The 12,543-nt window shown below is 43.8% G+C and overlaps 1 protein-coding gene across 1 annotated transcript in view; it reads left to right on the top strand.

Moving 5' to 3' along the window:
* The first annotated feature begins 3,679 nt into the window (after positions 1-3,679).
* LOC140387620 (uncharacterized) overlaps positions 3,680-12,543 on the top strand; it is a 176,173-nt gene continuing 167,309 nt past the window's right edge. The window contains exon 1 of the mRNA XM_072470813.1: positions 3,680-3,809. Coding sequence (XP_072326914.1) covers positions 3,761-3,809 — 49 coding nt within the window. The 5' untranslated portion in view covers positions 3,680-3,760. The remainder of the gene's footprint in view (positions 3,810-12,543) is intronic.

The raw sequence follows: 12,543 nt of genomic DNA, 5'->3' as shown, positions 1-12,543 counted from the left end.
CTTGAGATGTCTTGGTGCTTGAACTTGGTCCATTGAAAAGTTGTTTTTGTCGAAGTTTCTGATGTTGCAAAGATTTCTGTAGTCGAATAGTTGATTCCGATTTTTTTTTCTGCTTTCGTTTGATTCTAAATCTTCACTAGTCTTTTTAAAAAGATTTGAACACTCTGGTATATTGATCTCTTCAGCAATCAATCAAATTCGAAATATTGGCACATCTAAATTGGATTCACAATGCATTGAGGAAACTCTTTCCACTTGCAGGCGGCCCAATCACCAAACAGCATTGCTTCATTCAAGGCAAGTTGGGTGCGGTTTGAATCTTTTATTTACATTCAAAAGATTCAAATAGTTTGAAAAGTTATTTAATTGACCACTAAGTATAATGTAACGCCAGGAAAAGGACAATCAAATTTGTGCTTTATTGCATCAGTTAAATTAGTCATTTGGGAGCCATTAATTCAGAATAGTGGTGAATCATGAAGTAACAGCATTGTTCTGGGAATCATACCTGTAATTTGTGAAATTTGTAGAATGCCAAGAAGAAGGCAAAATATTACTCAAAGGGAGTGAAAGGAAGCAAAGATTAATCTACCTAAATCTTAGGCACCTCCCAGTGATTAAGTTAATACCTGCTCATTATTCAGAAATGTATAAAGCGGCAGAGTATGCATGTTAAAGGAAGCTTCAAATAAAAAGGTGAAGGGGGGATGCTCATATCTAATAGTCTCATCATTAGTTATTTGTATTATTCTTTGGTACAATATCTTGCTTGTGAAGATTGAAATCATCTGTGTCACTCCCTCAGCTGCAACGTATCAGTTCGCCTTCACTCACCTCCAATCTCTTTGTCTTAATACACCCACTCTCAACGCTTTAATCAGCAAGGTTCCCTCTAGCTTCTTGTTTTACAATGTGGCTGGCCTTTTTGTTTCTTTTGCCTAGTTTGATCCCCCACAGGGATCAGTGCTGGGACCTTTGCTGTTTGTAGTATATATAAATGATTTGGAGGAAAATGTAACTGGTCTGATTAGTAAGTTTGCAGACGACACAAAGGTTGGTGGAATTGCGGATAGCGATGAGGACTGTCGGAGGATACAGCAGGATTTAGATTGTTTGGAGACTTGGGCGGAGAGATGGCAGATGGAGTTTAATCCGGACAAATGTGAGGTAATGCATTTTGGAAGGTCTAATGCAGGTAGGGAATATACAGTGAATGGTAGAACCCTCAAGAGTATTGAAAGTCAGAGAGATCTGGGTGTACAGGTTCACAGGTCACTGAAAGGGCAACACAGGTGGAGAAGGTAGTCAAGAAGGCATACGGCATGCTTGCCTTCATTGGCCGGGGCATTGAGTATAAGAATTGGCAAGTCATGTTGCAGCTGTATAGAACCTTAGTTAGGCCACACTTGGAGTATAGTGTTCAATTCTGGTCGCCACACTACCAGAAGGATGTGGAGGCTTTAGAGAGGGTGCAGAAGAGATTTACCAGAATGCTGCCTGGTATGGAGGGCATTAGCTATGAGGAGCGGTTGAATAAACTCGGTTTGTTCTCACTGGAACGAAGGAGGTTGAGGGGAGACCTGATAGAGGTATACAAAACTATGAGGGGCATAGACAGAGTGGATAGTCAGAGGCTTTTCCCCAGGGTAGAGGGGTCAATTACTAGGGGGCATAGGTTTAAAGTGAGAGGGGCAAGGTTTAGAGTAGATGTACGAGGCAAGTTTTTTACGCAGAGGGTAGTGGGTGCCTGGAACTCGCTACCGGAGGAGGTGGTGGAAGCAGGGATGATAGTGACATTTAAGGGGCATCTTGACAAATACATGAATAGGATGGGAATAGAGGGATACGGACCCAGGAAATGTAGAAGATTGTAGTTTAATCGGACAGCATGGTCGGCACGGGCTTGGAGGGCCGAAGGGCCTGTTCCTGTGCTGTACATATCTTTGTTCTTGTTCTTGTTCTTTGTTTATTTTCTGCGCAGGACATTCCTTATTTTCTTTGCAGCCAAGCACTCATGCAACTGAGATGGGACATTGCCCACAAAGTCTCCCACTGAACTCTGGCCTTAATCTCTTTGACTCATAAAATCCCTACAGTGCAGAAGGAGGCCATTCGGTCCATTGAGTCTGCAACCCCCCTCTGAAAGAATACCCTATCTAGACATACCCCCATCCATTCCCCATAACCCCACCTAACGTTTTGGACAGTAAGGGGTAATTTATCATGGCCAATCCTCCAAACCTGTACATCTTTAGACTGTGGGAGGAAACCGGAGCACCCGGAGGAAACCCATGCAGAAACGAAGAGAACGTATAAACTCCACACAGACAGTCACCCAAGGCTGGAATTGAACCCGGGTCCCTGGCGCTGTGAGGCGTTTGTTCATTTCCTCTGTGGGACTCACCTCCTTAACCGTTCTCTGCAACGTCTAAACACTGCATTTCCCCAACTGGCTCCTCTACTGGCCTTTCTTTAGAGATAAACCCTCTCCCTCTCCCTGTCATCAATTCCCATTTCAAGAACTCCTTCTCGTAATGCAGCTCAATTTTTAGCTCTTTTTTTCTCCACGATCATTAGACATGTGTTGCGCCTTTCACACACCTTTTTAATTTCTCTCAAAACTCTCCTCCCTCAATTCTCAGCACTATGGTGATTCTCGCTAAATAAGAGGTTTCACTGTGACTCTGACCTTAGCGAGCAATGTTTTCTCACCTCTAACTTCAATTATTTTGGTACTCTTTCTTCCCATCTTTCCCTCAATCTACCTGGTATGAAAGACAGTAGCCCATATTCCGTCCCATGATAAGACCTGCTTGTCCACCTGTCCTTTTGTCACTGACCGACATCAGCTATCCATCCTTCAACCTATTGTGTATTGTGTTCATTCTCACTTTTTAAAATCTCTTCACAGCCATATCCCACCCTATGTAACTCCTCCAGCCTGCCCACCATTGCAGGCAGGGCCTCTAGCTATCCTGACCCTTGACCCTTCTTCCTTCTCACCCTTCACCTCTCTTTTCCTCTTTCAAAGCCTATCTTTTAGATTGGAGTCCTTAATTTATCCCCGCCATGTCTCGATATCTGATTTGATTTATAATAATAATCCTTATTAATGTCACATTAACATTGCAATGACGTTACTGTGAAAAGCCCCTAGTCGCCACATTCCGTCGCCTGTTCAGGTACATAGGGAGAATGCAGAACGTCCAATTTACCTAACAGCATGTCTTTCGGGACTTGTGGGAGGAAACCGAAGCATCAGGATGAAATCCATGCAGACACAGGGAGAACGTGCAGACTCCACACAGATAGTGACTCAAGCCGGGAATTGAACCTGGGACCCTGGCGCTGTGAAGCAACAGTGCTAACCACTGTGCTACCGTGCCACCCGATTTACAAAGCATCTTGAATGTTTTTACATTAAAAGTGCAAAAATACATGTTGCATGAGTCTGTATTCCCTTGGGTGTGCTGCTGCATTATCCTTGTGAAATCAATATCCATAAATTCCCATAATTTATGGATTCTCAATCACCTTACAGTTTAAGGACAGGATGCCTTCATTGTGAAAGTCTTTAAGTTCTGAAATGGTTAAAGCACGTACTGATCTCAGAATAACTACTTGCAGACAGTAATTTCCTCATACCTTACTCATGTCACCAGGCAAGGGCCAGGTATAAAACAGCTGTGAAATCAAGCACCCAGTAGTCGTCAGCAATACTCAGTGAGATTGTAATCCTATCAATTCCCAAACTTTTTCAATGAAATATTCCATATTTCTAATCCTCTGGGCTTTGTCCCTTTTGAAAGGTAAGATTTTATCAATGTATTGCATTTTAGACATTAAAGAAATTTAGCACTTTTTTATTTATATGATTGCTTGATTAATTATATATATGTGTATGGCAAGCAACTTCAAATATTGTTAAAATTGAAATTGCGTTCCAAGAATTTAATTTCACTCACTTTAGAAAATAATGTTTGATTGTTGACTGGATTTTCATTTATCATAAAATTTTCCATATCAAAGCATGTAAATTGAGGACCTATTGTCTATAGGTTATTGTTTAATGGTGATAATCATTATCACAGAACTGCTGGAAAGCATGTACTGCTATTGTGAACAAGTATAATTTATCAAAATGAAAATTGGCTGTACTCTCTGGAACATGAACACATCAAAATATCAGGCATGTTTTTGCTTCAGGCTGAGGTTGTCATTAAGGGTTTCAATTCTGATTTTTTTAATACATATTTTTATTCGCTTTTTCAACAATTTTCTTACACATAAATTACATTACACATATTTAACTAACATTTAACAATCCCTTCCTCAACCCGAAAACAATGAATTAATTACTTAACTATCCTCCCATTTTAGCTGCTGTCTGCGGTTAATTCCATTAAGTGAGATGTAAATGGATGGCATATTTTACAGAACCCCCTAATCATTCCCGCTTAAACTAAATTTAACCTTCTCTAGGCTTAGAAACTCCATTAACGCTCCCAGAGATATTGAGGCACAGGGTGTAGAAACTGACCTCCAACCCAATAGGATCTGCCTCCTCGCCACCAGCAAGGCAAAGGCTAAGACATCTGTCCCTGCCTCTGTCTGGGGCTCCGGCCAGTCCGACACCCTAGATATGGCTCACAGGGGACTGGGTTCTAAATCCAACTGCAGCACTGCCGACATGGTGCTAAAGAAGGTGTTCTAGAATTTTCTAAGTTTCAGGCACGACCAATATATGTGTACATGATTATCTGGTCCCCTCCTGTATCTGTTACAAATGTCGTCAACCCCTTCAAACATACAACTCATTCTCGACTTTGTAAAATGTGTTTTGTGAACTACCTTCAATTGTATTAGTGCCAACCTTGAGCACGAGGTTGATGCATTTATCCTCTGTACATTTTCGTACCAAAGCCCTTCTTCCAACGTCTCCCCTAATTCCTCCTCCCATTTGGCCTGAAACCTATCCAGAGATTCTGATCTTACTTCCATAATTTTTCTATAAATAACAGAGGTAACCCTCCCTTCTATCCCCCAAACCATCAACACCTCCTCCATCAAAAAATAATGGAGTAACATTGGGAATATAAGGAAGATCTCCTTTACAAAAGCCCATATCTATGCATATCTAAAGGCCTCTATCCTTGGGAGTTTATATTCCTCCCTCAATTCTTCAAATGTTGCAAAATTACCTTCAATCTTTCAACTTAATCACACCTTTTTCCTCCAAGTCTTCAAACCCAACGTCTATTCTTGCAAGTTTAAATAGATAGTTTTCTCGGATTGGCATTAATTTCAACCCTGCCCCTAATTTAAAATATTTGCGAAACTGTTTCCACATCTTCCGTGTTGACACTACAACCGGACTCTTTGAGTATTTCTGTGGCGTCAGCGGGAGTCGCGCTGCAGCCAGCACCCACAGCCCAGAACGTTTACATGTCCCTTCCTCCAGCTGCACCCATACTGCATCTGGTGCCCAACCCAGCATCGAACCTTTTCTGTATTCGCTGCCCAGGAATAGAGCCTAAGATATGGCAAGGCTATCAGCCCAAGTGCCACTTCCTCTGAAGTAACGATTTACGAATCCTAGGAACCGCATCAGCCTATGTAAACAAAAAGATCGATCTTTCTACTCCATAAAAAATTTTTTAGATACAAAGACCAGGAGACATTAAAATTAAAATAAAAACTGTGACAGAACATTCATTTTTACCAATTGTACTTGGCCCTCAAGCGATGGGGGCAGACTACGCCACCTTTGTAAGTCTTCTTTAACCCTTGCGGTTAGGCTTGTAAGATTTAATTTATGAATCTGAGACCAGTCTTGAGCTACTTGTACCTCCAAGTATCTAAGGTGGTTAGTTACTGATCGAAATGACATGTCTTCCGTGCTTTATCTTTCCCTCAGTGTTGAGAGTAAAAAGCACTCACTTTTTACAAAATTTTACTTGTAGCCTGAGAAGGTTTTGAACCTTTTTAGTAGCTCCATAATGTTACCAATCGTAGGTATTGAATCAGGTATATATATATAAAAGTAAATCGTCGGCGCATATCCTGTGTTCCCCCGCCCCCCTCATTATTCTCTGCCATTAATTCGAGCTCCTCAGCGCAATGGTTCTATCGCTAAAGTAAATCGGAGAGGGGACCTGGGGCACCCGCATTCTTAACATAAAATAAGTTTGATAAATTGAAGAAGTGATTTGATTCATGTCATTACTATGAATTTGAGTTCCTCATCATTTTGAATCCACTGATGTTTTTTTTTGATTAGATACTTCCCAATCAGTAGAAATATTTTAAAAATGACAATAAAGCAGTCCAAAGATGTGCAGGTTAGGTGGAATTGCCATGCTAAATTGCCCTTTAGTGTCCAAAGGTATGTAGGTTAGGTTACAGGGTTACGGGGATGGGTGAAGGAGTGGATCTGAGTGGAGTGCTCTTTTGGAGGGCTGGTACAGGCTTGGTGGGCCCGAATGGTCTCCTTCTGCACTGTAGGGATTCTATGATGATAATTCTCACAGTGTTATTCCAAATTCCCACTGAAACATCTAGGCAAGATTGGCAAAAGTCCCTGGGGGAAGGAGGTAAAAATGCCACTTTTGGCAACTTATCAGACTATTGGCAACTTATTAGACCACTGGCAAATTATTAGACCGTTGGCAAATTATTAGACCATTGGCAAATTATTAGACCATTGATAATTGGTTTCCACCAACTTGGCACTGATGAGAGATCAGCAAACAATCTCTCTCTGCACTCACTAATTGGAAAACCAAGACAATACAGTAACATTCTTTTCAATTTCAAAGTATGTAATCATTATGGTTCCCAACACTTTTCACATTTAAATGTTCTTAGGCAAACAATTATATCTTGGGACAGTGCCATAGTAGTCCTCTGATATGTTACTGCAAGTACCATTAATTATGTCTGATTCGAGGCATTGAGTGTCAGCAAGCTATCCAACTGTGGAAAACAACAGAGTTCACCCTGTTTCCTGGCATTGATTTATAATGACAGTTACATGCACAGTCCAGGAGGGGCAATGGAAAGCAATCATGAGCCCTCAGCCTGGTTGATTCTTCGACTTCACTGTTCTACAGCACTCAGGCTAGTTCTGGTGCCCAGGTAGAATGGTAAGATTGAGACCAGATAGCACTTCTGTCCAACCATCTTTCCCAAATCAACATTTTTGTTCCGCAAATTAAGGCACAATTTAGTGTGGCCAATCCACCTACCCTGCACATCATTGAGTTGTGGGGGAGAGACCCACGCAGACCCGGGGAGAAGGTGCAAACTCTACACGGACAGTGATCCGTGGTCGGGATCGAACCCGGGTCCTCGACGCCGTGAGGCAGCAGTGCTAACCACAGCACCACCGTGCCCTAAAATTTGCACATTTTACTGTAGGATGATGGCTACATTGGTCAATTAAATTTCTTTTTTAATGTCTTCATTCCTTATAATTTCCTTGTAGAACTCAGCCTCTCACAAAAAACTGGACTGATATTTCCGCTGAATAAAGATTGTGCAGATTCAGTGCGTGCAACTTAACCGATTCCCCAGGTTTTTCTCATTCAGCTGCAGAATTGCTGAAATTATCATTTCAACTTCCAGCAGGTTTTGCTCAGATGCATTGCAACTTTTTTTAAAACAACAAGGAGAGTGATTTCAAAGTTTTTATTAGGGTTAGAGTTTTGCATGCAATCAAATTTAGTTGAAGGAAAATGGAAGAGGTGGGGTATGGTGAGGGAGAGAGCCGGAACGAGGAAGTGTGACAGTCTCCCCCCTTGCTCTGGGGTGGGGTCGAGGAGGGTCAAAGGGGAAGAGGTGGAGGTAATAATTGGGCTTAATACGAGTTGCAATGGGAGTGGTAGCAATGCTGGGTGATGGGCAAGTGAGGGATACAATGGGAGTGAGAGGGAGGGAATTAAGCACGAATTATGGGAGGGAGGGAATGAAAAGGCAGCCACCAAGGGCCAGATTCCCTCCCTCCACCACCCTCCCCACCTTCACTACAAATAAAAGCTTACAGACATTAGAGACCCCTATCCTCACCACAACGTACCGACTCAATAAAAAGAAGGGAACAACTGAGAGAAGTAGAAGAGCCCAAAAGTAAAAAAGGAGAAAGACAGATGCAGAAATTGCAGGCCGAGAGAAGCACATCGATATAAAGATAATGGAGTAAGAGACATATCCTTTTACCTACCGTGTGTAGCACTGGAGGAAGCCCACTTGGATTGTGATTATTATATTCACAGGAGTGGATCACAGGAATGGATCAGCGAAGGATTTATACCCAGTCGTATATTATAAGGCCGCAAAGTGGCCGGCAGTGCATCCAGTCCCAGTTGAGACCATCCGAAGAAGCTGATTCCATCCTGGCCGGCTTTTATCAATTTGTTTTAATGAGCCCCGCTATTAGGCCTTTGCACCTTAGTGGGGGAGCTGGTATTCCACGTGCCCCACAGGGAGATCAATCATCCCCGTGGGCCTCGTGGGGGTTATTACAGTGAAATTATTTTGCAGCAACAAATTTAGCGACAGGTAATCTTTTCTATTGACAACATAAAAGTTTGTGCAGTTTTCTGCTGCTAAATTTGCAAACTGAATGTGTCGGATGTTTGCATTTTGAAATAATTTGACATACTTAAAAAGGTTTTAAACTTGACAATAACAAATTTCGGCACAAAAGGTCTGTCCACTTTTGTGGACAGTATATCATACTGGCTCAATCGAAAGAGATTGGACTGTAAGTTTCATTTTAAGAGGTTAAGATTTACAAACTGTCCGGTCAATCCTTCCTCATTGCAATACTTTGATTTAATGAATGCTCCAAGCTCCATATTGGTCACAGAAAGGTTATTCTAATGTCAAGATAATCTAGGTATGTTTCGTGTCAACCTGTTTCCATCCTTATTACTCCAAGTTCTGAAGTGTTTTATGAGTTTGGAGAATAAATGGATTTTTAGAATTGTGTAAAAACCCAGATTGCTTCCCGTTCCTTTCTAAGCCCATTAATCAGTCAGAACTAAGAGAAACAACACTATCTCAGATACGAGTACGAAAACACATTCTCCAAATTGTTGCCCAAACGTTATCTTCATAATTCAGTAGGTGGGTCATATTTTTCAACTGGTAAAGTAAAAGAACTTCGACATAAAAAAAAGGTGCAAGATGAGTGGAACACTGCATGTATTCATTCACTTCCATTCACTACCTCTGATCACAGGCCACCCCGTTTTGAATCTGTAATCTGCAGGCACCTGTGATCCATCCATTCACTCCAAAATCACAGAGTGCAGGAATGAAAACTCCTGGTCATACTGGTTCACAGGTCGGTTTAATTAACCGTTCATGCTGCATATTGTCACAATGATTTAGGCCCCAAAAATTATTTGTACATCATGAGGTCAGATGAGCTTTCATTTAATTCCAGAATGTTCTGTTGTCCTTTAGCAGAGATGAGAACAGCTAGGGAAAACTCATCTCTCGCGATGGCATATCTAAATCATACATCATTCTTATGGTGCTGAATTTTAACATTGTATCTGTCAAGTTAGAATTTTCTGCATTTTGCTATGCCAAGGAGTTCTGAGCCCGGGAGTTAAATATAAGTACTGATGGCAGAGAGATTGCAGCCGCAGCAGGGAGTACTGAATTTGATTGCTTTCTTTCCCTCAATACCCTTCAGATCATATTGGTTCCCAATTTTCCGTGGAGTGGCAATCATCATTGGATTGCCACTGCGCTCATATTTTCCTACTTTGGTCTGGAGCTATACATTTCCCGCCTGGACTTCCAACCCGGGCCTGGTGAGAAATGTGGAGCATAGTTTCTTCTGGAGGCCTTCAGTCGCCGGGGGAAATGAAGCCAGGCCACTTTTTTTCTGGCACTAGCTGCTGTAAATCATGAAGTTTAAATGTCCCAACTATTTTGACAGGAGAGAAGGTAAGTGTGTAAGGTAAGTGAGTGAGGGGATCAGGTGGGTGGATAAGATAGGTAAGGGGAGTAGACAAGGTGGGATTGGGATGGGTAGGATGGGTATGGGGGTAATCAGGTGGTATCTGAAGATAGGGGCAGCTGGGGTCTGGGAGGTAGTCTGATGGTCAAGGGTGGGGGACCAGATGGATTTGAGGGGGTTGGATGATCGCAGAGTGGTAGTCAGGGGCGTCATTCTCCAAACCCCGCCGGGTTGGAGAATCGCCGGGGGCTGCCGTGAATCCAGCCCCGCCGGTTGCCGAAGTCTCCGGTACCAGATATTCGGCGGGGGCGGGAATCGGGCCGCGCCAGTTGGCGGGCCCCCCCGCTGGATCCTCCGGCCCGGATGGGCCGAAGTCCCGCCGATAAATTGCCTGTCCCGCCGGCGTGGATTAAACCACCTTTTGAACGGCGGGACAAGGCAGCGTGTGTGGGCTCCGGGGTCCTGGGGGGGGCGCGGGGCGATTTGGCCCCGGGGGGTGCCCCCACGGTGGCCTGGCCCGCGATCGGGGCACACCGATCCGCGGGCGGGCCTGTGCCGTGAGGGCACTCTTTCCCTTCCGCCTCCGCCATGGTCTGCACCATGGCGGAGGCGGAAGAGACTCCCTCCACTGCGCGTGCGCGGGAAACTGTCAGCGGCCGCTGACGCTCCCGCGCATGCGCCGCCCCGAGATGTCATTTCCGCGCCAGCTGGCGGGGCAACAAAGGCCGTTTCCGCCAGCTGGCGGGGCGGAAATCCCTCCGGCGTTGGCCTAGCCCCTCAATGTTGGGGCTCGGCCCCCAAAGATGCGGAGCATTCCGCACCTTTGAGACGGCGCGATGTCCATCTGATTGGCGCCGTTTTGGGCGCCAGTCGGCGGACATCGCACCGTTTGGAGAGAATTTCGCCCTAGGTGTCAGGGATAGGTAGGGAGTCAGGAGAATTGTTGGGGGCACGGGTGGTTCAGTAGGGGACAGGGGAGGGTGGAGTGGAGGTGAGGGTCAGTACCATAGTTTCCAGAGGTTTCTAGAGTCAAGATAATTACCAATGGAATTTGAAACTGTCCAGGCAATTTCCAAGCAGTCCCACCATGTGTATGGACCTCCAAGGGGCTCCCCAATGCATCTTCTGGGATGCCTCTGGGGTATGAGCTTTGGGGAAAGAAGGCCTGCCCCTACATTTTGTGCAAAGATTTGTGAAATTGTAAGCTGCAGGTACAGCAGCTGGGACCTTGGTGAATGATGATGCTTTGACATTTAATGGCATTACCATCGCTTAATCCTCTAGTATTATCACGATTCCAGACCAGACCCCAACAGTGGCTAGGATACTGGACCGAAACCCCAATATGTTAGTTTATTTGTAAGACTGTGTGGAAAGAATGATTCACTCGAGGAGATATTTCTAAAACAAAACATTATTATGAATACAAAATAATTTTTTTTAACTCCAGGCCCGAAAAGAACAACTTACAATTCCCCCTTAACATTACTACTCAGTTTCTCATTAAGTAACAAAATAAATATACAGCTTGCAATCTATCTTAAAATCAGCAGGGCATAGACTAATACTTGCTTCATAAAACAGATTCGGCTCCTGTTAGAACCCCTTTAGGCGCTGAATGAATATCTTCAAAACATTGGTTCACCTGGCATGTTTCAGCTTCTTCCTTGTCCCCAGAAAAGACTGCTCTGCTTTACATATTATTACTCTTTTATTACTATCCTACCATGAGAGAATTTTGGACCCAGTATCAGACAGATCAGAATTCACCTCTTCGCTCTCCCAAAACCTTCGCCAAAACATAACCAGCTCTCTGCATTCTTTGTCTCTACCCAGCAATGACCTCATCTGTCCAAGCTGAAAAACGAATGATCTCTGCAGGCTGCAATGCACATTAACTCCTCAGGGACTTCCCCAATCAAACCAAATTCCTTTGAACACAAAATACACCACAGTGAATGGGTGCAATTCAGCAGATTTAAAACTAACTCTGCTTTCGGGTGCGTTTGCCGGGATGTTTTTTGGTGTACAGCTGCCGCGAAACATCCTGTTGAATGCGCCCGACAGCGGACTTTAACTTCAGTCCACTGAATCGCACACTACCCAAGATTTTCTGGCTGTTCCCGGGGAGTGTTTTGCCGCAATGCAGGTGGCCACCAGTCCTGATAAAATCTATAGTGGTTTGTATTACTCGTCCACCCACCCCCCCCACCAGGGAGCCCATCTTTGGTGGCATGGGGTGGGTTGGGGTGGGTGTTGTCACTTTCTGCGGGACCTGGAAGGTCGCACTGGCGAGAAGGGCTATAAAATCATGGCCAGCGTACAATCACAGTGTTTATCTCAGAACACAGTATATATCTTCTGAACCAAAACAGTTAAGGGTAGAGAAAGAAAGGGCGTAATGACCGAGAAGGAAATAACATTCATTAAGCTTAAATTATCAAGATAAATAAAGAGAGCATGAGAAAGATTATTTTAAGAGAGAGCGAAGAGACCAAGAAAAAGTAAGAAAGTCTTCTCTTCTTCGGCGATCGCTCACTAACGATTGTCCCCCTAAGATTGTCCGT

Source organism: Scyliorhinus torazame, chromosome 13 (assembly GCF_047496885.1).
Source record: "Scyliorhinus torazame isolate Kashiwa2021f chromosome 13, sScyTor2.1, whole genome shotgun sequence".
In the NCBI taxonomy this organism is placed as follows: Eukaryota; Metazoa; Chordata; class Chondrichthyes; order Carcharhiniformes; family Scyliorhinidae; genus Scyliorhinus; species Scyliorhinus torazame.
This window is presented reverse-complemented; position numbering and strand designations above follow the sequence as displayed.